Source organism: Trachypithecus francoisi, unplaced genomic scaffold, assembly GCF_009764315.1.
Source record: "Trachypithecus francoisi isolate TF-2019V2 unplaced genomic scaffold, Tfra_2.0 Lachesis_group13, whole genome shotgun sequence".
In the NCBI taxonomy this organism is placed as follows: domain Eukaryota; kingdom Metazoa; phylum Chordata; class Mammalia; order Primates; family Cercopithecidae; genus Trachypithecus; species Trachypithecus francoisi.
Window position 1 is genome coordinate 98,706,057 of NW_022681458.1, and position 27,059 is coordinate 98,733,115.

A 27,059-nucleotide genomic window follows, 5' to 3' on the forward strand; every position below is an offset into this window, starting at 1 on the left:
AGCAGTGGTGCTAAATCTCAGAAGAGGAACTTGATAAGTCACACATATATTTAGTATAGAGATATAATAATGAAAGAAATGTAAAATATAAAATTAAGAATGTGCCTGACCCATGTTGAAAATCTTTGATTTTATTTATTAATAATTTTTAAGCTGAAGATCCTGAATGCCTTTCTTCTATAGACACTTTATCTGTGATGGGGTGGGGGAAGAGAGTTAATTTATCCAGTAGCTATTTCCATTATAATAAATAATTAAGTTAGGAAAGAGGTGAGTCTGTAACCAACTGTGAAAATCTACTTTCTTGCATCCTAGAACAAGATCTAGCTGTGGTTGTGCTAGGTAGCTATTAACCCCTCCCCCGCCCCCGCAAAAAAAAAAAAATACAAAATACAAAGACGTGTACCTCTGGGAGTGTGATGTGGCAACCCATGTGGTGGCTTGTCCCTCCTTTGAGTGCAATTGCCAGTGACTCTTGCATTCAAAGCCTTGCTTTAGGCACACATTCAAAGCACAGTTCAAAGCAGTTTATCTTAATATAGTGTTGGATCAGGATATTATTTGTTTCAGATTTCATCAGACTGGAAACAGGAGGGTGTAACATATTTAACAATATTAAAGCTTAAAAACTGGTGTGAGGCAGCTCTCTGGTCCTCTTAACACCTCCACCTTTACCTTTCCGAAGGATCCTAAATGCTGTGAGACTAGAAGTTTATTTGTGCTCTGAGGTTCTCAAGCACTTTCACTCTTCAGAAAAAAAAAAAAAAAAAGTCTCACAGTTATTTAAGAAATTGAGCCTGAACCATCCGAAGATAGGAGATTTCTTCCTTTTCCAATAAATGCCTGTGCTCAGCATCCTCAAATTTGGCTGTCTTTATTTACTTCTATATTAGTTCCAATTATGTGCAGTGTAAACCAGCTTTTTGATTAACAAAACAGCAGAGCATTGGTTAAGAACACTTAAACTTCAAAAAAATTCCCCTGGGAAGTGGGCTCTGAATTGGTTAATAATGTGCAGTACTTGCTAAATTGCTGACTTCCAGATGTGGAAAATATCTTTCTTGTTTAGGACCTATGTAACCTGATTGGATTACGACAGAAGCGTCACGTTGGAAGCTTTTGAGTGATTATTTAATTAACCATACAGTAGAAAGCTGTATTCTCCAGGAAATCCCTTCCATATTTGCATAACCAATCCCTTCAGAGCAAAGGTGGAGTCTTTTCTTTTTAATTTTACTTTAATTGTAATATCAAAAAATATATACTCCAAAACTTAGACCCCATGCCGTTTAATATCATGCTCTCCCTTCCCTGCTAAGTTTCTCTATGGCCTTTCTCTTTTCTCCTCCTGCCTCCCTACACATTCTCCCTTACTTTGTAGTGAGGTCTCCCCGAGGTGTAGAGAGATTCAGAGATCGGCCAACTGAGTGTTCTATGTTAATTTACTTAGAGACCCTTTATTAAAATGCCAAACTACTTTTTAATATTGGGGTCCAGTCCAGAAATTCATCATGCACACACCCTAACACAAATGCCCTAAGATGCAGCTCTCATGCAGCATTTTTTTTTTTTTTTTCTGGCTCTGGTACCTAAAAAGAAAAAAAATAATAATAAGGGAAAGGGCAGTGAATTTTGTTCCAGAAGCTGTACTGAGATAGCTACACAATTTGATGTGCATCTCAAATCTGGTCATTAGAGATATCTGTATAAGAAGAGACGATCTGGATTGAGGACCCAGAATCTTTCCCTTTAACTTTCGCCCCTTGGAGTTCTCCAGTTCTGTGAATGGTGTGCACCGTTTTCCGCCCTGTACTCTGTAGGATTTAGTGATGAGGATAATGATGCCAAAGGCTTGACGGGCGGGGGGGTGGGGGGGAGAAGGGAGGGAGGGGGGAGGGAGGCGAAGGCGAAAGGGAGGGAGAGGAGGAAGGGAGGGAGGTGGAATTTCATTTCTTCCACTAAAGCGTTTGCGGAGACTTCAAGGTATAATCTATCCCAGATCCTTTCCCAGAGAGAAACTTGGCGATCACGTTTTCACATGATGCTCACGCTCAGGGCGCTTCAATTATCCCTCCCCACAAAGATAGGTGGCGCGTGTTTCAGGGTCTCTCGTCTCTCTCCTACAGAAAAGAAAAAGAAAAAAATGTCATTAGAAGAGGCGTAACACGTCAGTCCGTCCCCAGGTTTGTGTTTCCTGGAGTGGCCGAAAGAGATCAGTTCTAACCTGCTCCGCAGGAATAACGGTCCTGCCTCCCGACACTCTTGGCGAGGTTTTTGTACAGTTTGCTCCGGGAGCTGTTTCTTCGCTTCCACCTTTTTCTCCCCCACACTTCGCGGCTTCTTCATGCTTTTTCTTCTCACCATTTCTGGCCAAAACTACAAACAAGACTTCGCAGGTAGGTTTTTTTTCCTCCCCTTTTCTCTCTTTTTATCCCTTTTTGGTGTGCTCGTCCTCCATCCTCCTTTTCTAATTTTCTCATTTTGAGTGGGGATGTGAGTCTGAAGTGAGAAGGGGTGTCCGTGGGTAGGAATTTCAGGTGGGTTTAGCTTCTTTATGGCAAGCTTTTCTCAAGAATGTCTTCTTCGCTTTCTCTTACACTTACACTTTCTCTCCTTGCTTTTCTCTCCTTTTTCCCTTCCCCAAATAATTTCCCCTGTACCTGTCCATTCAGGTAACCTAAGGTGCCCTTTGCTACTCAGCCCAGGAAAAGTTTTATTGAGAATTATATGGCTGGAATAAAAACTCATCAAGGGGAGAGGTCCTGCTCTATTTTCACATCTAGTTCCAATTCATTATATTTAGCAATTAGGACTTGGCAAATACCTGTTAATAATTACAAAACTTGGTCAGTTTCAGACCTACAAATTCGGGGGCAAGTCTTTCTCTTAGACATGGCAGTTCATCCTCTCCCACTGAGAAGGCTGTTTTCTAAGCAGAAAGTTGTCTGTTTTTGTCTGCTTAGCGAGTTTCATTTCTTTATTTCATTCTTTGTGTGTGTATGTGTGTGAAGTAACACCTCACTTCTGTGATTATAAATAAAGAAGTGAAAGTCCTCATGGAACTTGAGTCGTTTACCAAAGTGGAGGGGGGGGGCACTACAGCTGGGAAGAAAACTGCTGTCAGGATATCAGGGTTTTAAATTAGGATAACTTTTAAAATTGCATTTTAAATGGCAAAGTAATATAGTCATGGATTTAATAGAAGACACATACACACATATATCCCATTCCATACTTTGGCACTGAAAAGTCGAGAGAGTGATAGCAGGAGTTCCCAGGAACAGTGATGAGCCCGGCTAACATGAATGTGCTTATCTCCCACCTACTGATATATTTTACATGCTCCCCCTGTAATGATGAAGGCAAGATTACTAACTCCAGACTTAGGAGTAACAGGCAAAGATAAAGTTTACAGCACAAAAGCCCTGTCTCTTTTACACACACATGCCCATAAAACTAGCAACTTACTTTATTAAACATGTATTTATATGCAGTCGTGTGTCTCAGGATGAATATAGACAGGCCAGCTGTTTCATCCCAGACACTTGTGTGACCATTTCTTTATTTCAGGATTTCCCCTAACAATTTCAAATCAATAGGACAAGGAAAGAAATGATAAAATGTGTCAAACTTAAAAGTCTCCTACTATGTATGCCTACGTAAATTTAAGGTGCTTTCTAAAATATCCACTTCCCCTTCTCTCTGGCCCCCTCCCTTCACCCTTCTCAGCAAATGTGTGGAAACTGATACTCACTTTCCAGGTTTTCTGCAAAGCTTCTAGCACAGGAGACAATAGGTGCGGGGCGTGGGGACTGAGTGTGCCCGGCAGAGAAAGGGTTAATGGCCCTTGTGTTACAGTTTGCATCTGTTACATCTTTTATAGCCCCCTGTTTAAACTAATCCTCGAGGCACAGCATCTTCCCAACCTCCACCGAGTTTTCAGGATTCTCCTCCTCTCCTGCCTGCCTCCGAGGTTCCCCTTCTCCAAGTTTTGACAGTTTCAGCTGAAAAAATGCAGCGCCTCTCTCGATTTTTAGGTACAAAAGTTTCGAAGCCAGAAAGGATACGATCATTTAGTAGAGCTTAAAAGTATTGCCGTAGTGGTTGGACTTTCTCTTTCCTTTCTCAAGGGGGGAAAAAAAATCTACTGGAACTATTTCAGGGAACCAGTGTGGGGGAGCATGTGTGTGAGTGAAGTGGGGGGAAATACTGTAAATATTGTCAAAGTGGCGAGGCGGGGTGGGGTAAAGGACAGTGTCCAAAGAGGCTTATAATTATATTTCTTATTGCGGCGTAAAACGGGAAATCTTAATTTGGGGGCGAGGGTGGGGGGAGGAAGAGACAGTGCCTCGATAAACTCCAAAAGGGGAGGGGAGGGGGCGCTGGGCGAGTGGGCTTCCTATAATTACTATTATCAATTTGCCCGAGTGTGCTTCATCCAGGGGCTGTTTCGCGTTGTTTGTTTGTTTCCTCTGGGAAATGGGGGTTGGGGGGGTGAGAAAAGATGAGAGTGAAAAGAAAACCTCGCCTCACCCCAAGTTCCCGAGCCGGGGGCTGAGGACTTTTCGGAGGAAAGGGTCCGCCTAGCCCTGAGTCAAGCGGTCTTACTGTACCGCCGTGTGCATTCCCTCATACGGTCAGGAGTTATGACTCATTTTGAAGATGTAATTCTTGTCTCTCTGATCCCCTCGCGGGTGCAACACACCAAACAGTAACAAACACAAAGCGCCTCGGGGCCAAGGCTGGGGGTGGGGGGCGGGGAGGGGGCCGCCGAAGTTTCGCTTTGGCGTTGGGGGGCGCGGATGGGTGCTCGCCCGGGCCCTGGCCCGGCTCCCCTGGGCGGCCCGCGCGCGTTTCAATGGGCGCGGGCGATGCCCACATTGTCGCTGTGTTTGGTTGCTAGATCGAGCCTGCGTGCTGCCGAAGCAGGGCGCCGAGTCCATGCGAACTGCCATCTGATCCGCTCTTATCAATGAAGCAGCCGATCATGGCGGATGGCCCCCGGTGCAAGAGGCGCAAACAAGCCAATCCCAGGAGGAAAAACGGTAAGAAGCGGCCCGAACCAAACTTTTCCGGGCCACTCCGCGGCTCGAGACCCAGGGAGAAGGAGGGGGAAAGGGAAAAGGAACCGAGGCGGCGGCGGCGGCGGCGCCCAGGGCTCGAGGGCGAGCCTCCCTCCGCGGCCAGCGCCGGAGCCCGGCGCGCGCGGCGGCAGGACCGGGGGGAGTTGGGGAAGTGCCGGGCAAAGTGAGCGTCAGGCGCCCGGGGGTTCCGAGCGCGGGGGGTCCGGTCGGGGCCCCGCGCCCCCAACCCTTCTGACCCTTCAAGCCCCTGCCTCCGCCCTCCCTCCGCCTCCGCCTCCCGCTCCGCTAGCGCCCGGCCCGCCGGGTCTCCAGCCGGGCTTCGGGAGCGTCCGGCTAGGGCAGGGCGGGGGCCCGGGCGCTGGGTCGCGCAGGATCCCGGGGCGGGGGCGGGGGTGGCAGAGAGACTGCGAAGGCAGGAGAGGGTAACCGGGGCTGCGCCTCAGCGAGGCTTAAAGTTTCTTGCCGGAGTCGTCCGGCCGCCTCTCCGTGCGCCAAGTAACGGTCCGCGGGCAGCGGGGCCCGGCCCATCGCGCCCAGACCTGGGGGTGGGAGGGAGTCGGCCGGCCCCGCGCGGGGTCCGGTGGGGTCGGTGATGGCTCGGGGACGGATGACTCCGCTCCACCAGGCTCTGGCCCCCAGGCCGGGGACTCAAGGAGTCACAGGGCGCAGTGAGACTTTTCCCGGCAGTTTCTACATGGTCTGGAGGAGCCCGTTATCCAGGCTGAGTCAGGAAGGAGGAAGGAGATGGGGGTTCGAGGGCCACACGCGATCAGAGGTGGGATATTAAGGGGGGGGAACAGTTTGGTAGGTCTGCCTTGGAGAGAGCCAGAGAAGGGACGAGGGGGGAGAGAGAGAAACAGAGAGAGAGGAAGAGAGTGAGAGAGAGACCCCCTAGGTATTACCCCAAACAAAATCGTGGGAATAAAAGAGAAAAGTGATTGGCAAGACTACGGAAGGCGCCTGGGGGAGGGGAGAGGGCTGGGGACTAGCGAGGGTGCCGGGGGTGGGGGTGGGGGAGCTGACGAAGGATAACTGAGTTTAAAAAGAAAGAAACCAACCCCCGAAAACAAACAAGCGAACGAGCGCCAGCCCAGACTCGGAAAGGAAACTTCTCGCTCCCCTCGCTCTCGCCCGATCACCCGGTGCCGGGCCGCGTAGACGCTCCCGAGGCAGGCGCGGGGACGCAGCGCCCACCCGGCCTCCCGGCCTCCGCGGCCCCAGCCCGCGCCTCTCGGGGACCGCCCGAGTCCACTTGGAGCAACTTTCCTCTAGAGAAGACAATTGTGCGCGCCCCCGGCCTGCCCCAGAGCTGCGCGGCGCGGGGAGGGGGCGGCTGGGGGGCGCAGTGTGAGGTGCTGGAAGGAGCAAAACACAAAGACGAGAGAATTTTGATTAGAGACAAATGATGCTTCTCTCTCTCTCTCTCTCTCTCTCTCTCTCGCTCTCTCTCTCTCTCTCTCGTGTGTGTCTAGGTTTTGTGTGTGTACGCGTGTGTGTGCGTGTGTGTGTCTTTTGCTTGTTGTGGTGGAGGTGTCGAGCCATATGGGGGAGTGATAGAGGAATTTTAGTCAGAAACTGTTCGTTACGTTATCCTGCCTTTCCCCTTTGTGCTGTCTTTGATCTATTTGCTTGGCTTAGTATTACAGAAAAACAAGTACAATAATATATTCCGAGCTGCTTCCCCAAGATTCAGTTCAGGCTGCTTCTTTTTAAGTCTCTCCCTCTCTCTTTCTCCCTCTCTCTCTCTCTTAATTTAATTTTTTTTTCACTCTGGTGTCTGGCATTATTTAAGGTGGTCCTTACACAGGAGACCTCCCCTTCCCCATCTCTGAGTAATTTAGTAGACACTAAAATTACACCTAATGTCCCCCTCTTCTCTCTTGTGTTTCCTCTGTTCCTTTTATTAAATGTTGGTTATTGATTTTCTAAAATCAATGTCTGTTGTGGGGCTTTTTTCCCCCTCTTACAAGTATCTAAAGCACGTTGCTGATCAACTGGATAACAAAAGCTTTGTGTCAAGGAGGCTTTTTTTCCCCTTCTCTTAAACAGTCATTTTTTTGAGAAAAAAGAGAATGAGATTTAAAACAAGGCTCCCAGAAGTGTTCTTTTGCAGGGAAGACTATTTAAAGTGTGCATTTCTTCTTGCCTTCCTCCTTCGGGATTTTGCCACTGTTGACCAGCCTGGCCCTAGCAGTGAGGTCAGGCCAGAGCCCAGGTCTAAGGAAATAGAGGGATCCTGGCTTCCTGGGAACCCCTGAGGGACCTGGCAGAAAGGGGGGCCCGTTGGGGGCTTCGCAGGTGGAATGGAGTGCCAGAGATGTCCGCAGTCATGGACACTGCAAGTATTTCCCCTCCACCCAGCCACTAACTTGGGAGAAGCCTCCACATTCCGAAGTGGAAAGTTGAATTGCACATTTTAAGGCATTTAGCCCAGATCCTGCACACTTAACATCAAGCCTGTCTATTGCTTACAGCTTCTCTAACTTTGACTGTTACCTGTCTCTTTTTCCAAATAAGCTATGGGAAAACATGCTGTATATTGGTTACTTGTCAGTGTTTTTCACTGGGTTTAATCTGACTGAGCAATGTTCTGGTTTTGAGAAGCAGGTAGAAGAGTGCTACCACCCCACCCCTTTTTCATTTTCTTTCTCATCAAACATGTATCCAATGCCTTTCCCTTTGGGAATTGCTAGGATTTATCTGAACTGAGTGGATTTTTCTTCTTTCCTGGATTCATGGAAAAGATGTCACTTTAGAGCTTGTGTCTTTGCTGATAACACTAAATATGATGATGCTTATCAAAATCATATAGAAATTCCTGGACAGAAATAATGGCAATAATAATCGTAGAAGTAGAAGCTGGAAAGGAAAAAAAGATGGTCATCCAGGAACCTAGAATGGCACTTTATATAATTTTAATGAAGTCAACAGTGTATATATAGACTAAGGCGACAAGGAGATAAAACGTGTAAAGCAGTGTGTGTATTTGAAAGGCTGCTCAAGAACATGGGTTAGAAGACAATGCTGTGTACATTTAATAAAAAGCAAAGGAGAAGGAGGCAGTTGAAGAAAAATAAATGTACAAAGAGAGAAACAAGTATCTAAAATACAACCTTCCAGATTCTCAGGCTAGCAAGATGCCTGGCAGAGGCAGTGCCAGGGCCAAGTTAACCCATAGCGGGCAGTCAGTCTCCTTTCCCCCACATGGAAAGGATGAAATCTCTTCCCAGAAAATAAGATGTGCAGGAGGAAAGAGGGAGTGGGGTGAGGGGGAAGGAGGCAAAAAGCGAGTTGCCCGCAGACAAGAATGTGTGTTGGTTTCAAGAAAGTTCAGTCAGATGATCCTCAGTCGCCTGACTCACTTTGTAACACTTTCACTGAATCTGGAGAGGAGGGGGAAAACCCAGCCCCCCTTTTTCTTTCCCCTGATTATACCCCACTATCTCCACACAGCCTTGGAGTCAGAAATGAGCACTCGGAGCGGGAGATGCCCTGCTGCTGCTTGCCACCGGTGCGGCCCGTTTGTAACTTGCAAAGTTTGTTGCTTTTGCCCCTGATTTGGGCAGCGGGTCCTGGGATGCTCCTGCTTCCCTGCTGCCTCCCACGGAGCCCGGGAAGAGGGGTCTGCCTCCCCATCCCGCCGCCTTCCAGCATCAGTCTCTGAAAAATCTCACAGACACATGCGCGTTGTAGCAAAAATCAAATCCGGAAACTGCTTGTTTCAGAGAAAGGAATAAAGTTATCTTTTAAAGGAAAACTGAATTAGGAGGAGAGAAAAAGGAAATAGAAGAAGGAAAGAAACGTTAAATTTGATTTTTCTCCGGAGTTTCCACTAAAGGGTTGGGGACAGTGTGAAGAAGGGGAGCTTTTTACAAATGCTTTTGGTCTCTGAATTTCAGTAGCAAACAACAGGGATCAAGTTGAATGTTCTCAGGGCTTTGGATCCTAAAGGAGAAACAATCAGAAGAGCAGAAATGATTATCCCTGTTTAAAATAAGCCCTCACTCTTTACCACTTCCTTAAAGGAGTGGAGGTGCTAGTAGTGATGGTTAGAGGCAATGAGGGACGGAGAAGTTGCTCCCGTTTCAGAGATGCTTAAATGAAAAGGAAAGAAAATGCAGTCAACCCCTTCTCCAGGAGGTGACTCCCAGCTCTCCTTCTTGAGAGGTGAAGTTGGGATGGGGCAACGAGAGTCACACACAGTTAAGAAAGTTTCCTTCGGATCACAGTCAGTCCAGACTTGGTTATCTTTGCAGAGTGTGGAAATCTTTGGCAAGTAGCTTTCTTCGTAAAGTTGATGAGCTTATAGGGAGCCTGTATTGCTGACTCTTAAAGCACTCAGGCAGCTTATGTGGCAGGTACCAGTTCTGAGGGTGCTCCAAAGATATCCATCTCCATCCTTTTTTCTCTGTGGAGATCTTCTGCAAGTTTTGTCATGCTGCACACACACAAGGCTGGGGACTATGTATCTAGGCTGATCTATTTGTTTTATTTTGGTCTGAAAAAACTAAGACAATTGGGGTAGAAACATGCTTTCCTTCGTAGCAGAGCCAGTAGGCTGGTGGTGTCCATAGAGTGACAGTCCACCAGGAGTAAGGGTGGGCTGAGAATTTTAAACTTTACATTGTTTCTGTGTTGCCAAATACAAATAAATTCACATCTTCAACCATTTGTTCTCAAATAGAGTAAAACCAAGATTAAAGTTCCCTGCTCAACTGCCATGTCATAGGTTTCAGTGTTTCCCTTCTTTCTTAATTTGCTTAAAGAAAATTCCAAGAGGTTATTAAAGACCTTGATGCCATATTGAGAATATTTCCTGGGAAAAATGTGTGTCTATCCCGAAGGTAGGAAAGGAGGGCTTTGCTAACCTCTCTAGCAGTGCCGCGTTTATTCTAAGATGTGGGAGATTCTTTTCCTTGCAACAGTTTTTGTCATCTGCATTCTTCCAAGGCTTTTAAGGTGCATTTTCTTCTGTGTGAAAGGAAATTCTTTGTCCTTTTCCTCTCAGCACCGTGGCTTCCCAAGGTAGACACTATTTTGTGCCTGTCACAGAGAGAGGGAGTGCAGGTTTGCAATGCTCACAGACAATTGATTGTCTGCCCTAATGTGTTTCATTTACATGTTTATAACGTCAATGGTGCTGGGGTGTCCACTGTACCATTCATTCCCGCATTCCCACAAGGGGGCAATTGTCTGAATGGCCAAGTCAGACACCTTTTTGATTGCTCTTTGGTTGTCTTTTCAGAGCAAAGAGATAAAGGAGGAAAATCTGTGATGCAGAAACACTAGTTGAAAATATACAGAATTAAATGTCACCACAAAAGCAGATGTTAACATAAGCCCAAATATGCTTTTTAGCCAAGATGTGAAGGTTGAAAAAAACAATTCAGAGCAGAGGGAAGGATAATTTAAACCAATAAATATAACCCTATTCCCCTTCTTTATTTCTTTTCTGTCTTTAGCAATCAGAAGATGAAATGTAATTTTCCTTTTCGTTTTTAAGCCTTGAAACATCCAGGCACCTCTTCATTATTTGTATGTTTGCTGTGATTTGTGAATTTTGTATGTATTTACATAGCTCTGTTTATGCCAACAGCATTAACTTACCACTTGGAAAATCTATTGAATGACTATTTGGGCTGTGGGGAGGGTAAACTTTTAAAAAGTAAGATCCAAGTATTTCTTCATCAAGCAGTTTTTAAAAGGAAAACGATAATAATCAGTAGGCTCCATGGAAGCCTTTGCCTTAATAGCTATGTGCCAAATACTTTTATCTTGGGTGACAGTTGTGTCAGAGCGAAAGCTCTCAGGAAAAGTGTAACTAGTAGTTACAAAGTAAATAAAGGATTTCGTTTTAAGGTGTTCTGTAGTGTTTTTATGCTGTGTATGTGCATGTGTGTGTTTTGTCTTGTATTTCCTCTGAGGGAGGTAAGAAGAAAAGCCATCCATGCATGTATCTTTTGGCTTTTCTCTTCTTTCTGTTCCCCCCTACATATTATGCATATACGTAGCCCACATGAATACACCTGTTTAAAAGAAAACCACGGTTCAGATGGTGCCTTGCTGGTTCATTTAGGAAACACAGTTATTAGAAGTTGTTCTGATTTCGCGTGCGGTCCATGAAGAGAGAAAATATCAACTTTTGTGTCATCTGGTGGGAGGCAAACGGGGGAAAAACTTTTATAATTTTGTAGTAAATTAGAGAGGGGAAAAAAAATTGCCAGTCTGTGAAAAGATTTTTGCCTCTCCGGGAAGACACACACACACAGTAGCTGCACCGTTAGCTGAACCCCTGACACGGCGGTCTTTTGAATGCCTTAGGTATGATTTCACTTTCGCTCACATCAATGCTGACCTGAATGCCTTTCATATCTGATCCGCTGTGTCTCTCCCAGTAAACATCCCCTGAGGGGAGAACAAAGAAAGGAGCTCTTCTTCTTCTTAATCACAATTCAGCCCTTTCACCGCCGGCAGGCTCCATTTGCATTCTGCCACAGAAAGCCAAGATGAAAAGAAAGAGAGAGAGAGAGAGAGAGAGAGAGAGAGAGAGAAAGAGAGAGAGAGAGAGAGACAGGCACAGGGTAGTAGCTGAGTAAAATAACTTAGGTGTTTGTGGCTGTTTGTTGGGCTTCCCCTAGTTACCAGCCTTATATAGCTGATGCTCCACCAGGCCCTGTCCCTCCTGACAGGCATCTAGTGTTACAAGATGGCATGTCTGTACTATTCATGGCCACCCGCTCAACACTTGAGGTAAAAAGTGTCAGGAGAGGATTGAATTCTCCCCTAGAAGCCTGTTAGATTTGGGGTCAGGTGTGTGGACTTCCCGCCCTTAAGTGCTGCCTACGATTTGGCTTTAATAAGTCTGACTGTTTACCAGCGGACCAGAGAGGTGAGGGCCTTGGGGGTAGGAGGAAAGGGCAAGCTGGAGACTGGGCCCCTGGTCTGGTTTCAGTGATGGGTCCTCACACCCAGCCTGAACACACTGATAAATCCTCAGGAAAACTGGAAAAGACTTTCCTATTTTTCCCCCTGACTTTTTATGATAATTCATATTTTCAAATGAAAGGGGAAAAAAGCCAAGAAGAAACTCTCAAATGAGCCAAAAAGGAAAAAAAAAAATTCTCTGAAAAGAATTTTAGGGGGAAAAGTTGTGCTATTTTAAAAAGCTTTGAGGGCTGTAAAGTGCCACGTTTTTCACACCTTCTCCATACTTTTTTTTCAGATTTTTTTAGTATGTTTAACATTTGTGAGATGACAGCCTTTTTGTATCTCAAACTGGATGCTTCAGGATTTGTAGGGAGGGGTTGGTGGTATTCACGTTCTCTTGTGAGAGAAAGTTTGTGCCTAAAGGCCTCCTTCCTGGGAACTGTTTAAACCCTCGCAGGCAGACCTGTCAGGTTTTACTGTGTTATTTGCCACCATTTTCAACATGCAAAAGTAACATGCAGTTAATGGTATTGGAATGAGACCACAGCAAGAGCAGAAACCTCTCGTGACAACTTTTCAGCGACATTATCTTGCTCCTACACTGTCTTGTCTTTTTCTTCCCCTTTCTGAAACCACTTTTGAGATACCAGTAGTTTTCTCCCAACAATTAGATTAAGGATACAGTGCACTCACACATACACACACACACACACAACTTTGGAAGTGCAATCTCTTCCAACAGTAGAGTGAATGATTTGAAACGGGGGCTTTTCCAGTAGCTCTTGTGGAAGATTTCACTTATAAGAGCAAAACTAACGGATATATTAGAAGTTGTATGCGAACATGTGACACAGATTCCTGATTTTTTTTTTCTTTTTCCCAGAAGATTTACAGAATTTACAAAAAGAGATTATCCCTACACCTTCCACCCCTCCTATCCACCCCCATGACCCAAGCAATGAAGGATTTAGGCAGATTTACTTCAGTAAACACCTTTGGACACTTGGGGGGAAAGTGGGAGTCTGTTTGCAAAAGGAGGCTTTTGTTAAGTGAGGTACTGGGATAATGCTTTACCAGGCAGCTGTGATATTAACCTACCCAGCAATGCGGGAACACTCTTTAACTCTTTGAGTGCCTGACCCCTTGCGCTCAGCAGATAAAATCCTGGCTCTCCAAAGACACTCAGAATTCTGGCTCTAGCAGTTTATTATTCAGACAAGTCTTATAGGCATGAAAACTGTTCAAGCTTTTAAAACAATGTGGTTTAATTAGATGAGGTGGACTTACATTGCTCATAAGCCCTCCAAATGGTGGTTTATAATTGGCAAGGGAAAAAAAAAAGATAGAAAAAAGGAATCAAGACAGCACATTAAAAATTCCAGGAAATATCTTTAGAAAAGCTATTTTCATTTCTAGCTTTTAAAATATTAGACTACGGTAGCTAGAGGGAATGAAGCAGCTGGGGCCTCTCTCCTTCCTATAAAAGACACCAGAAGTTTGTGATGAAGAAAGGGGCTTCAACTTGAAAAGCTATGAGAGGCCAGTTCGGACAGTGATACGATCTCAGCCTTCGCATCTTTTCAAGGGGGAAGTACTGCCTATCTGTCCAAACCTGGGAGGTCATGTGAACCTCAGAGTCAGGGCCTCAGGCTGGCCGTTACCAACTTGAGACTTTCCAAAGCAAGCAGAGAGGCATTTATGAGGAAGGAGTTAATGGTTATTTTTTGCTGGGCACAAGAATAACTTTACAGGTGTTGCATTTGGGCTTAAATAAGATTGCCTTATTTAGTTTTGAAAAAGAGTGTAGGTGTCAACATTCGAGCAGCCACAAATGTGTGAGAAAGTAAAGGGTATGAGACATGACGGAATTAAAGGTGTTTGCTATGTTGTTACACCGTGTGTCAGGCTGCAAGCTCCCTTTGTCACAGCCTCCTGGTGATTTGACAGCGCAGATCTACTTCCCTTCTAGGTGAGACAGCATTTTTAAACTGGAGTTATAAATATGGTATGCCCTTCGAGTTGCACCCTGCCTCCCAGATCTGTGAATCCTATTTGAAAGCATCTTGCCCTGAGACACAATGAACAAACGCCCGTATACAAGGAGGCTGTGGGCTCGGGGGCCTGGGCAGCGCCAGCATCACAGTAGCTGGCATTGACTGTTGTTTGGCAAGAAGGTCCTCTGCCAAATCATCCAATAATTAAGTTTTATGTTATTTGTATGAACGACCAAGCATGCAGTATTCCTTTTCAAATCAAAGGGAGGCTTAAAATTACTTTTTGAACACTTTCAGACCATGGTCAGGTCACAGTTTGGGGGCTGAATTAAAATGATCTCATTCATGATCTAATTGAGGTTGGCAAAACCTTAGCAGTAGCAGGAGTACATAAATATAAATCAAAGACCAAAATTTAGCAAATCATATCATTTGCTAGAAATCTGCTCATGAATTATTCTCCAATTGCCAACCCAGAAGTTAAACTTTGTCTCCCCTCAGCAACAGTAACTGCGCATATTTTTTCAGGCTTCTGACAGGAAAGTTAGAGGATCTGAAAAGAGAAAGGAGAAGGAGGATGATCACTGTGTCATCAGATATTGTGCATTTGTGACCCAAGAAACTATGAGAACTGATAAAGCCATGTACGTTTACAGTGGGTGCTGCAGCCTTGGTTAGAAATTAATATGGGTTTCTGAAAACCAGACTTTGGAAGAGCAAGCAGCACGGACACATTAAGAGTGTAAGGGGAACAAACGTTTCAAGAAGCGTCTGATTTTACTTTGCTTTCATTTTTTCAACTGAGGAATGTAATCATCATAATGATTCATGATTATTTACAAATTTAGTTTTATTACTGAGATGGGCCCAGGGATTCAAATTTGAAGTAGTGGTTAGAACTAGAAGACAATATGGAACTGTTAGTGTGCATATTCAGGTTACCTTTCATTCTTTCTTTCTTTTGAACGCTGCTATAAAATTAAGACTCCAAATAACTTTTCCTATAATCTATGGGATTAAATGTCATATTCTATTGTATCTAATCTATTTTTAAGTTGTTCTGAATTTTTCTTGGTTGCTGTGTGTGATTTCATCTTAAACCCACACAGCACTTTACTATAAACTAGAAGAGGTCTAATTCTGCAGTTGAATCTTTTGAAGTTAAAATTTTAAATCCTGTGTAAAAGAAGATATTCTTTTAATCAAACAATAAACACAGAACTGGTAACTGGTCAGTTGGCCACCTTTATATATCACAAATATATGAAGGTATATTTTTAAATCTATCAGGATAAAGTAAGGTGGGAACATTGAAAAATAATCTCAGGTGAGAGAGATAAATGACCACATTCTTTTGGGAATAGGTAATTGTCATTAATGATTTCCTAAAATGTATTCTACATAAAAAAAATCTGTAATGGATTCCTCTTTAATAGTTATGTTGCCCAGATGACAACATAGTGATTTTTGTTCCTTATATACTGTTTCTTATTATTTTATAACTCTAGGAAAGGTACTCCTGACAAGGTGATAGCCACTGCCTCCTCCCAAATAAGAAATAATCAGTAATAGATGAACAGATTAAAATATTGTGCTATATAAAATCTGAGGCTTTTTTTCTTTCTCTCAAATGGATGAGTAAATTTCAAGGAATTCAGTGTCCAAGTGATCTATAAAGGTAATATATATGTTTCACTGTTGCTTAGTTTAAGAAAGTATTTATTGTCTTGTATATCCAAGTAACTGTAATCAAGGAAATTGCAAATGCCTATTCTTGGAAGTACCTATGTTTCTATTTTAGACACCATGAATATCAATGGAAGTGTTTCACATCATGAGAATTCTCAGTTTTAAGAGGTGAGGTTTATATATAAGGAACTCAGTAAGCTGTGTTTTCATAATAAATAGACCCATTAAGAGGGAGGTATCTCTGAGCAAAATGGTTGTCCTCTAAAGATTTCCCATCACCTTTGCTCTGCTGATGGGAATTTGAAAACTAAATACAGCCCGTGTGCACACATTCCCACATGCACACAAACACAAATGCACCCTAGGATCCAAACTCTGAGAATTTTCCTCTTTAACTTTCACTACAGTCATCTAGCTTGTGAATGAAATACACTTAAACAAAAATAGTAGAGGCGAAGAATTAATGTAGATTCTTGTCTAGTAGGATTTATTGTAGGGGGAAATGTGTTCCCTATGCCACATGACTCTTACAAAATTTACACCTATTAATCTAAGCTTTAAGTGTATTATTTGGGATAAATTACTAGCTTTGTGCTTTTGTACTGTTTTCTCGCATTTTCCTTCAGTATAACCAATCATAACACAGATTATCCTAAACTGATTGCAAATTATTATGGTTTTTAAAACAGTATTCTGGAGTCCTGAATAAAGATGGTATTTTAAAGTAGTGTTTATAACATATAGAAGAAAAAGGGTGCGGGAGATTTAAAACTATACTGAACACTTAGAAATGTATGGAGTTTTATACTTGTGCAGATAAGTGTGAGGTAGCCTTGCCCTGTGAAACCAAGACCACAAATGATACGTGTCAGTAGGTTCTTTGATAGGGCTTCTGGCCACAGTGTTTTTGTGCTGTCAAACTGCTATGTTGAACAAACACCTCCTGTGGGACAGAGTGATAAATGTAGAGACAGGCTGGCTTCAACCAGTCTCAGCAACCTCCTCAACCACACCCCCAACTCCCAGCCCACCTCCCACCTCCCACAATCCAGCCACCTCCCATCCCACTTTGCCCCTTTACCTGAAATTCACATTTATGTAGAGGTACCCAGGGTTTTTTAAGGTGTCGGTGGTGAGTAATTGTTGATACTCCCCAAATCTTATGAATCAGTACTCTGAAACTGCAGGCAAAGTCCTTTTTCTGGCAGGCTTTATCTAGTCTTTTTAAATGGAACTGGACTGAGCTTCTAAACTTTTGCCAACTTGAACTTTTTCCACCTTTGCTTAATCACTTGAAAACCACTTGCTTTCCTTGTCTTTCCCCCAGTCGCTTGAGTTTTATTTTCTAATGTTCAAGCTATTACATTGTGCAACACAGACAAAATTTTGTCTTAAAAAATCCAAACACTCTTCCCTCCTACTTTTCACTTTCTAGCATTCTTTTAGGGCTAACATTTCAAATGTATAGTCAACTGGATTTTTGTGGGTTTTTTTTTTCTTCTTCTTCTCTCTCGGAGCCATTATTCTCTGACTAAAACCTGTTTACTGGTGCCTTTGTGTGTGCGTTTTCTTCCCCCTACATTAAATGAATTTCCATCTTCCACTTCTGCAATCTCTTAAGAAATAGATAAACCATTATATTTTTTCCCTGCTCGTATTTTAAAGTGGTGATCCTGACAGCAGGACGATTATTGCACTTTATGTTTTAGTGGATGTTTGCTGTTGCTAGTTACAGCAACACTTATCATAAGACAGCAAGAAAAGAGTAGTCCCTGGTAATTAAAGTAATGAAATATTCATTTACTCTACCTTTTCTGTAGTCTCACAAATTAGGCTGCTACATTTAATGCCTGCACTGCCTCTGTTTTTATTATAATGGCAGCTTTCGCATCTGCAATTAGGACTAATTCTGACAGTTACAATTTCTGAGGGATGGTAAACAGTGAACGAGATGTGCAGCAGAGGTATTACACGTGAAAAGCCCTTGTCTCTTTAACCTTGTTGTTTTTTTTCTCGCAGAGGTTACCTTTTCCCGATGGTGCAAAATCGACTTGACATAACTGTTCATCAGTTTCAGGGTTTTCCCTGGAGGTATTTGCATCAAATCAGCCCAGTCAAGCTTCAAGTTGAAATTGGCAGGCCAGAAACTCACAGGGTAGAGACTGGAAAAGAGACAGCCAAAGTACAGGCAGCAAACTGACAGCAGCAGAGTGAAAGACAGAGGGGTGGGGGGAGGTTGAGAGCGAGAGCTTTTCAACTTTAGTGTGCGGGAAATCCAGCTCCTCCTGTACTGATCTCAGCAGCACCTTATCCTGAAGGAGCTTGTAAGGTTGAGATTCAGAATACCTTCAGATAATTCTTACCACTAGGGCTCACCAGCCTTGCTCTGAGGGTGTGTTCTCACTTAATCTGATTGGATGCCTAAAGAGGAGTGGGCACACTTAATTAAACGGAAGGAAAGTTCTGAGGCACCTCCCCAGCACTTATTAAAGCTTGAAAGCCAAATCTCATGATCAGTGTTATAGGAGGAAATTAAGGTGGTTTGATTTTTTTTTTTCTCCCCTAATTGTTAACTTGTAGGAAAGTGAACAATCCCTCTCTTTACCAGGTTTGTTTTCTTGGGGGTTCTCTTCTGAGCAGATTAAATTTTCACAGAGACTAGAGCTCAGGGGACTGTCCATTCAAAAGCTAATGCATTTTGGCTAACAAAAATCCAGTACAAGTAACAAAAATTATATTTGAAGAGCTACTCCTTTGAATAACATGGGTTTGCAAGTTCTCTGTCAAATAATGCCCTACTATCCTGGCAACATGAGAACATGTATTAAGTTGTTTAAAAGGTCAAGAAACATGGCAAAACCTTAAAATTTCTAAGATACTCAACTTTTACTCTCAACAAGATCACTTTAAGAAAAATTCTATGATTGCAAAACTTTTATAATTGCTTTTACAAAGAAAACAAATATGAAAAGTGTTTCCTTTGCCTAGAGAACATTTTTTCTCCTTGATGTCTTAAAAAAAAAAATTGTCATCCTTTCCTGTCTCTTCTAACTTTGGAGTGGGAGGGGGCTGGTGTTTTTACTAGATGATTTAAAATCCTCCTCACTTTCCAACTAGACTTGGGGGTCGAATAAGCCCTTGCTTTCAAACCGTCTTCTAACTCTGTGTATGACAGGCATTGGCTGATCTGCTGATGCCCATTCGACAGGCACTGTTGAACTAAAGTGGTGTGACGGCACAGTTTTGTTAAGCTGTGAACAAAGGGCTGAAGATGCCTTGCTGGCATCATCCATGTGCATATTGGCCTTGTCACAGTTTTGCTTGATTTAATGCTCTGTTTATTCCTAGATATTAAAACTTAAATTCTGAACAATATGTTTTCAAATACTACATACCAACTTTATTTTAAAATCTTTAACTTTGAGGACCCTAGGGTCCATTTGCTTATCCAGTTTCTGTGTAGCCAACATTAAAACACAGCTTTGGAAATAAATAGATTGCCAGTAGCCTCTTAGCTGTTATCCATTTAAAAATGGGATTCCAGTCTTTAAAAGTCTTATTAGTATAAAAGATTTATTTTTCTTTGATCATTGGTTGAAAGTCATTATTTATTTCCAACACTGGATTGTCACATAAATTCCTAAGGAAGAGTTACCTTGTGTGTACATAGTGCAGTCAGAGTAGACTTTTTAAAATGACAAATTATTAAAGAGATAATCAGTAATAAAAGAAAGCATTTATAAATACCTGTAAGGGTAGGCATATCACCACTGACAGAAAAAAAAAATCCAGGGAGTTTATGTTAAAGTGAGCCCTATTTAAGAGAGAGCAGAAGAATTAAGATTGAGACTTGAAAATAAAATAATTGTTATGAAAATCCCTGTTCCAGAGGCAACAGCTCGCCCATCCAAAGAAATCTTAAGTTTGGTACTAAAGATTCCAGCGTCCTGTTGAATGTGTCTTGAGCTTTATCTGTGCTGGGTTTTTGTTCCCCCTCCGCCTCTCTTTCCACTCTTCAGGTTTGCTTCGAGTGTTTGCTAAGAGATTAGTTAGCAAGTTTATATTGAGGAGGTAGCCATGGGAGGCAGCTCTCTGCTTGAAGGAACGCTCAGTGGGTCAGAGTGAGAAGATACAGGGAGCTAAGACTGACTAAGGCCTGGGATCAGGTACTTTATTTTCTCTCAAAGACAAACCGCCCGTAGAAGGGTTGGTGGGATGGCATCTGCCAGCAGGAGCACAGATGTTACCACTTTTAGAAACTTCCAAACAAGCATTATTGCTGGGACAACTTTATGAAAAAAAAAAAAAAAAAAAAATCTGCTGCCAGAATACTCCCTTTTCATTATGTAAAGAGGCTATAATTTGAGATATTCAAGGTTATTTTTACCTCCATTCATAAAACAGCATCTTTCTTGAGAGCTGTTACGAGTTAGGTGAGGAAGGTGGCAAAGGAGAGAAAAATACTCAGCAGCCTAAAAGTATTGCTGCTGCTAATAACCGGTGAGACTGCACTAAGAATCTGAAATGGAATCTCCAGGGTAAAACACATCCACATTTCTACCTGCCCTAAGTGTGCTTTCTTAGCAGTGACTGAGATGAATTGACCATTTCTTTTCAGTGGTAGTTTTTCTCCATGTTCACTTATCCCAAATAATTCCCACCGCCAGAAAGAGTGATACAGGTAGGGGTGGCTAGGAAAGAATAAGCCTTTATTGCTAGTTTTGTATAACATCAGGCATGAGAAAGACACTTGCTAACAGCATAGATTGCAAGACTCTGTGGCCTGTTCTCTTAGTTTCATGAGAAAATTTTGTTCAATCCCATAGGTGTGAACAAGATTTAGACATGTAATCTCCAACCTGGAAAAGAAGAGAGCTTTTAATATATTAATGGGGCAGATTCTTTCTTAATATATGAAGTGAATTTTGGCATCAGTTTGGGGTTTCCTATTAATACTTTGTTAGCAACTGTTTATGGAAGAGACAAACAGCAGTCCATCCAAATAGTCCTCCTGCCCCAAACCCCAACCCCCATCTTGGTATTAATTGCTTTGTCCTATCAGCTCATAACATTCTATCTTTAAATTGCTCTAAATGAAACCATAATTCTAGTTATGTTTTGTAACAAGTCATTGGCTAGGACCAACATGACTTCTCACCTTTTAATGAACTGTTCTACTTTAGGATCTTCTAAGGAATAGAGTGTGAAAAGAAGCAAAGCAGGAGATGAAGAGGTCTCGTAAATAGTTTCCTTTGAACATCCACAATTGCTTACGTGGCCTTTTCCCCTTTTTTCCAGGCTGGCAGAAATGGCCTAGCCCAGGACTCATCCAAGTGAGCACATTTCAGAACGACTCATTGGATGATTGGAGGGAGACACAAGCCCTACGATACCAGAGCAGTGTGTTAATGGAGAAAGTTCCTGAGATTGGGAGTGGATGTGATGTTAGGCTAGGGTATTCCTGAAGGGCTCTAATTCATGTGAGAATAGTAAGTGTAGATCTTCCAGCTATCAGTTAGCATAAGATTTCATAAACAGGTACTGATGGCTCTTTTCCCCCACTACCCCCCCCATCCAGTTTCTAGCTGAGTGAGGAACAGGCTCTGCTTCGTATAAAGAAGATCTTTGAATTTATCTGCAATGAGGTACAGCTTTAATGATCTGTATCTGCAAGCCAGGAGCATGAATGTGATCTTATTGTATCATAGTGTAGAGATGAGATAGGCCTAGCGCTACAGCACACCAGTGCATTGTGCCTGGGTGTCGGGAACAATCCTTCCATTTCCAAAGCAGCAACTCTTTATTTTTCATCATTGTTTCTTTACCTCACTTGTGTGCTCCTTGTGATACAGATCTGAGTGAGTTGTGCAAGCTTCAGACTTGCCAGCCCCCAGCTCCCATGCCTAGTACAGAGTAATTCATAAACTTACCATATTAGACTATCAGATTGAAACCAAGGGTTTCTACTGTGGTGGAATTGGAAAGCCCATTGTTTTGATTATCATTTCATCAGCCCCAACTGATACTAGTATGCTCAAGGAAAACATACTTCAGTTACAGTTGATTTTCAGATTCCAAAATGGTGCTGCAAAGCCTGTGCATCTCTAATTATATTTTATGCTAGGCTGTGCAATACCAAAATATACGCCGCAGCAATCAGTGAGTGAACAGTATCAATCAATTTGTAAACAGATGAAGTCACTCATTCCCAAACTGGTTTTCCAAAAACAATTACTAAATTACAATAGAAAAAAATTGTACAGTTACTGTATTTGTGTGCTGTGTTACAATCAACATACCAGGGAAACAAAACAATTTAATGCAGAAAAATCATCATTCATCTACATTATAATTGCTTCTTTTTCACATCTACAGGGCGGTTAATTAAAATTGTGATTAAATGCGGTCGCGCTGCCTAAGATGTCTTGCCCAAAACAGGTGGTACAGAATTTAAAAGTAAAAAAAATGTAATTAGCATTGGAAATTGAGAAATTGCCTGTAAGAATCAGTGTTAATTTCAGTCAGTGATGAGGTAATTTATAAATGAATGCAGTGGAGGCTGTGCAAATGCACAATTGCCTTCCTTGCCATTCTTAGCATTCTCAGCATGCAGGTGAAAATGTTTTCAAAATATTGAGGTAATTTGAAAATCAATCCATGCATTCTGTATCTTTTTTCTCCCATTTGTACCAAATGCTGAACAAATGCTGCCATAGATGGCACAATCCATCAGTTTTTTACTTTCTAAAAGCAATGCTGCACATATTTTAGACCTAGATTAAGAAATATAACAACACAAATTGCAAGCCCAAAATTGTTACAGGGGTCAAAATTGTACACCTGAACTTCTGACTAATGGAGATTTGTTTGGCTGTGAAATGCTCCCATCAATAAAATAGAGACATGGAAGGAAATCTTTCCATGGTATAGGTAGTACAAACAGAATGACTATTAACCAATCCAATAAATACATGAGATTAAATTTTTAAAGTTTAAGGAAGAAACAGAAAATTTATAAGGCTGATATTTTTCTCAGAATCTTGAACTGTAACTTTGTTATTCCACCTAGAAACATCTAAAACCAGTTAATAAAGTTATCACTAGAAAAAATGTTTCCAGAAATTAACTGTTTTTCAATGTCATCTTTTCTTTCAACAAAGATGCAACTTTCTACAAAACATTACACTATCAACTTAATATATTTCAAGCGTTCTATTGGCATGAGCGGATTTTATAGATTAGATACGAGTTAAAAATTATTTCTATTTACACTGTATTTTTACTATTAAACCACTGGGCTTTTAAAATCTTTTAATGGAAGAAATATAACTTTCATGTGCTTATTCTGACCCTCTGAACAATACGAATTTAAGGTATTTTAATAATGAGTTGAGAATATGGGGTTTGAGTATCTGGCTTGATACCATTGGAGTTAAGAGACTTTGGGGGGCTTTTCGAGCATCCTCTTCTGTGTTTGGCATTCTGCAAAATGATCTCTCCATATAAAGCTCATCCTAAGAATATGCTTATTTAATTGTGGCAGATCAATCTGATAATCAAATTCTCTCATGTAAAATATTCTACGTGTGTTTTGCTGTTTCAGGCAGTAATCAATAATTTCATTTCACTCTGAAGTTATGTTTTTGGGTAATACTGACATTTTGGGGAGAGAGGTGAAAAATAAGGAATACTGTATCTCTGGGGGTGTCTTCATTCATTCATTCATTCATTTTTATTTTTAGAGACAGGGTCTCACTCTGTGGTTCAGACTAGAGTGCAGTGGCACCATCCTAGCTCACAGCAGCCTGAGATTCCTGGGCTCAAGAGATCTCTGGGAGTATCTTTCTATCCTCTGATTTCAGGCCTAGTTTCGGGCCTTCCCTTATGACCCTTCCTGATCATTTTTAGGACACAAATGAAAAGTGCAATTTAGAGGTGACAGCTCAGCTGGTTGTTCCAAGTGGCATGCCGTCATTTGTTTCATATTTAAATCTGTTTCTCATTTAATATTACAAGTAGAAATAAAATGAGACCTCTAAATGGGGGAAACTGAAAGGTCACCAGTCATCTCCATGATCCCTTTCCTTTCACCGGCTCTTGCCTCTCACTAACTGTGATGATGACGATTTCATATACCTTCAGCGAGGGTGGGTGCAGACTTCATCAAAGAATGGCTTCCTGGATTTCCTTCAGGACCTGTGAACATAAGATCTGCAACCACATGGGGCTTGACTCAAATTTCAGCAGAGTAGTGGGATGGAGGAGGTATTATGACGTGCTCCAGGCTGCACTGGTTCTGAGTTTACAAGGGGTCACAAAGGTTAGAGAATCACAGATGTCAATAGAGTGCCAGGACCTTCCTACCCCTTGAAGTATTTGCAGTAGAAATCTTACCTCTTTACATTTGGTTCATAGTGCCCTATGAGCTTAGCAGGGCAATGTGGAGTTACTTGGGAGATGCCACCAATGTTTTATATATATATATATATAATATAATATTATATATAATACATTAATATTATATTATATATAGATAAAATATATAAATATATAATGTATTTGCACTATATTTTTATTATATATTATATACTTTTTATATACATAATATATATGTTGAGAATGGCATATATGTATGTTGACAATGACAGTGTGACAGTGTCTTTTTATACAAGCTCCCTCCGCCACGTATCATCTCTGTACTCTTACAGAGTCATCAGGATTGTCAGAAAAGGCCTGGACTACATGCCTAGCCCAGCACAAGACTGGCATTTTTAAAGTCCTTTTTTGTTTCAAAGTTTGCCATGTGAGCTTAACTCAATTCATTCTGCTATTATTATAAGCATCACCTCTTTGAAGCTGATGTCAGATTCATGAGAGAAAAATGTACATATTCTTTTTCTACTCAGGGCTTCTTTCACCTTTATTCCTGAGGGTGATCAGAGCTTTGCATTGTAAAAAAAGGAAATTTTCTCATCGCACAACAATTGAAAAGTATGTCATCAGGTCCTTTCTAGGTCTTCCTGTGGTATGTCAGCAGAAAATTACAGTATTTGTTCATTTTGCATTAATTGCATACCTACTATGTGCAGGCTCTAGCTGAGGCTGTGGATCAAAAAAATGGATGCTAGAGCCTGGGCCCCTGAGGAGCTTGCTGTCTACTGGGAAACAGGGGTGCGTTTCAGATCTGATGAAAATGTGGTAAGTGCCACAAAGAACTTTGTACCCAATACAGAGAGAGTACAGAGGATAGAACAACTAGATCTGGGAGCAGGTGGTGAGGGGAGACTTCATAGCAGAAGTGACTTTTGAGGTGACTGTTGTCATACGACATGGATTTCACCAGCGAGTGAGGGCACGGACACTGGGCTGAGAGGATGGCATGTACAAGCCAGGAGAAAGGGTGAACAGCGCAGGCATTGTCAGCCAACTGAGATGTCTGAAACACAGGGCATGAGCAAAGAGGATGAGCTTGATTTGAGTCTGCAAAGGTGGTCAGGGAGCAGAAGAATCTCCTATCCCATATTTTTGGCTTGCATCCAGTAAATAGGTGATGGTGAGCTTGCAAACCATGTTTTAAAGAAGAGTGACATAATCATATTTGTGTTTCAGTGGCATGTCTCTGGCAACTGTACGAAAGATATTATCATCTAACGTTTGTTGAGTACTTATCAATGTGCTAGGACCTGTGCTAAGAATTTTGCCTATGTCATCGGATGTCACCCTGACAATAATGCTGTGAAATGGGTATATTGTTTTAATATTATTTTTACTGATGAGGAAATTAAGGTTTAGAAAGGGCATGAGCCTGGAGTCAGGAAGAAAGTCTACGGTTAAATGTTACTGTAATCATGGAATTTCTAGAATTACAAGCAACACAGGCAATAATGATCATTGACTAGAAGGACATTTGGAAAAGAAAATCCAGCATTTGAAAAGGAGTGAGGCGGTTTGATTCTGTTTCCCTGAGTGAATAGTGAGACTAAGTGGGGTGTAAGAATGTTTCATCCTCAAAATTTATTTTTTCTTTCACCACTATGTCAGTTTGAAAAAGAAAATAAAAAATGGTTGTTGATCCTCAAGAAACTAATCCTAGAATGTGCTACATCTTTGGGAGTTTGGAAAGAGATGGTTAACATACAACCGTTCAAAACAGTGGAATTTGGTAAACCCTGGAACACTGGTCTTGCTGATTTAATTCATGACATTAAGGCCTTCTTCGGCCTTTATGAGGAAGCAGATGAAAATAATCCTTTTGCGACGACTGTTTTCCCCCTTTTCTGATTTAACTCTTCCATTGCCTAAAACTCACCAATTCTCAAACTTCTAAATTCTCCACACTGACTTATCTCTACCATCCCATGGCAAGCCCTAAAGCTGCTAACATTTTGTAACAACTATGTGACAAATTGTTGTGCTTTTATTCAGGTCGGACATCTTTGCCAGGCTTGCTTGTTGTGTTTTCTGTTTGGCTGTGTCATGGGACCAAAGGTGCCTGCCTTTGTACAGCATGTCAAATCTGGTTAACATGCAGCTATTTATCTTTAAAACCACTCCTGCACAATGGCAGAGGTGGGCCAGGCTACAGGGCTCTAAGCACAACCCAATTTTTCAGACCAGCTTTTCTGCATATGGGGAGCACATTGGACAGCAGACAAGACATTTTGTGATTTGGGGAATCTCTTAGAGACAAATTGTAGAGTGCAAGTGCAGTGTAACTGGACTGCTGGGTGCCCAGTGAAGTGAGGAAAATCAGATACAGCACAGGCTGAAAGAATGAAGCAAGAATTCATATCTCTGTGCAGAACATGCACAGTACTTTGCTCACACAGAGAGTTCACACATAGACAAAAGCATGTTTGCTTGTGGGTTATTTTCAGGGGATTCTATAGCCACAGTCCAGGCGTATATATTTGCACATAAGCTTTCTTTCTGCATTTTGTCCTGGTAGGTGTGTCTACATGTGAACATGTAAACATGCTTATATGAGAAGACAATTTGCTGTTGCTGATTTAAGACATGGGAAAGGCCTCCTGGTTCACTGAGGCGTCTCCCTCCTAATGTAGTAGAAGCAGAATCTTTTTGTTTTCTACAATTGTTTCAATAAAGGACTCTGTGTGTGTTTAAGGAAGACTCAGAGCCAGAGTGTCAAGTGCTGCAGTGAAAAATACTGAAGACTTTTCTTTCCATAAGACAGCTGCAAACTTTATAACCTAGTTCACTTTGGGTTTTCATTTCTCAATTGTTTCAAGGTGTCTTGGGAATGATTTGCCCTTAAATAACTAATTATCAACAAAGGAGAAAAAATAGCAATAAAAAACGTGATAAACCTGCACAGACTAGTTTAAAATGAAGAATTTCATTGCTT

At 42.0% G+C, this 27,059-nt stretch overlaps 1 protein-coding gene and 1 long non-coding RNA gene across 12 annotated transcripts in view; one reads left to right on the plus strand and one right to left on the minus strand.

The window, feature by feature from the left end:
* Positions 1-1,430: 1,430 nt before the first annotated feature.
* LOC117095044 lies at positions 1,431-2,954 on the minus strand. The gene is made up of 2 exons (XR_004441787.1): positions 2,225-2,954; positions 1,431-2,120 (listed from the first exon to the last, which is right to left on the minus strand). It is a non-coding gene; the product is annotated as an uncharacterized LOC117095044 (long non-coding RNA).
* ZEB2 (zinc finger E-box binding homeobox 2) overlaps positions 2,022-27,059 on the plus strand; it is a 136,357-nt gene continuing 111,319 nt past the window's right edge. For 3 of the 11 annotated variants that reach the window (XM_033231586.1, XM_033231587.1, XM_033231596.1), the window contains exons 1-2: positions 4,611-4,664; positions 4,904-5,045. In XM_033231586.1, the coding sequence (XP_033087477.1) occupies positions 4,647-4,664; positions 4,904-5,045 (160 nt within the window). In that variant the 5' untranslated portion in view covers positions 4,611-4,646. Of the gene's footprint in view, positions 2,397-3,884; positions 4,038-4,434; positions 4,712-4,903; positions 5,046-27,059 lie in introns of those variants that run through there. The other 8 variants (XM_033231589.1, XM_033231594.1, XM_033231593.1 and 5 more) reach the window with 7 other exon arrangements.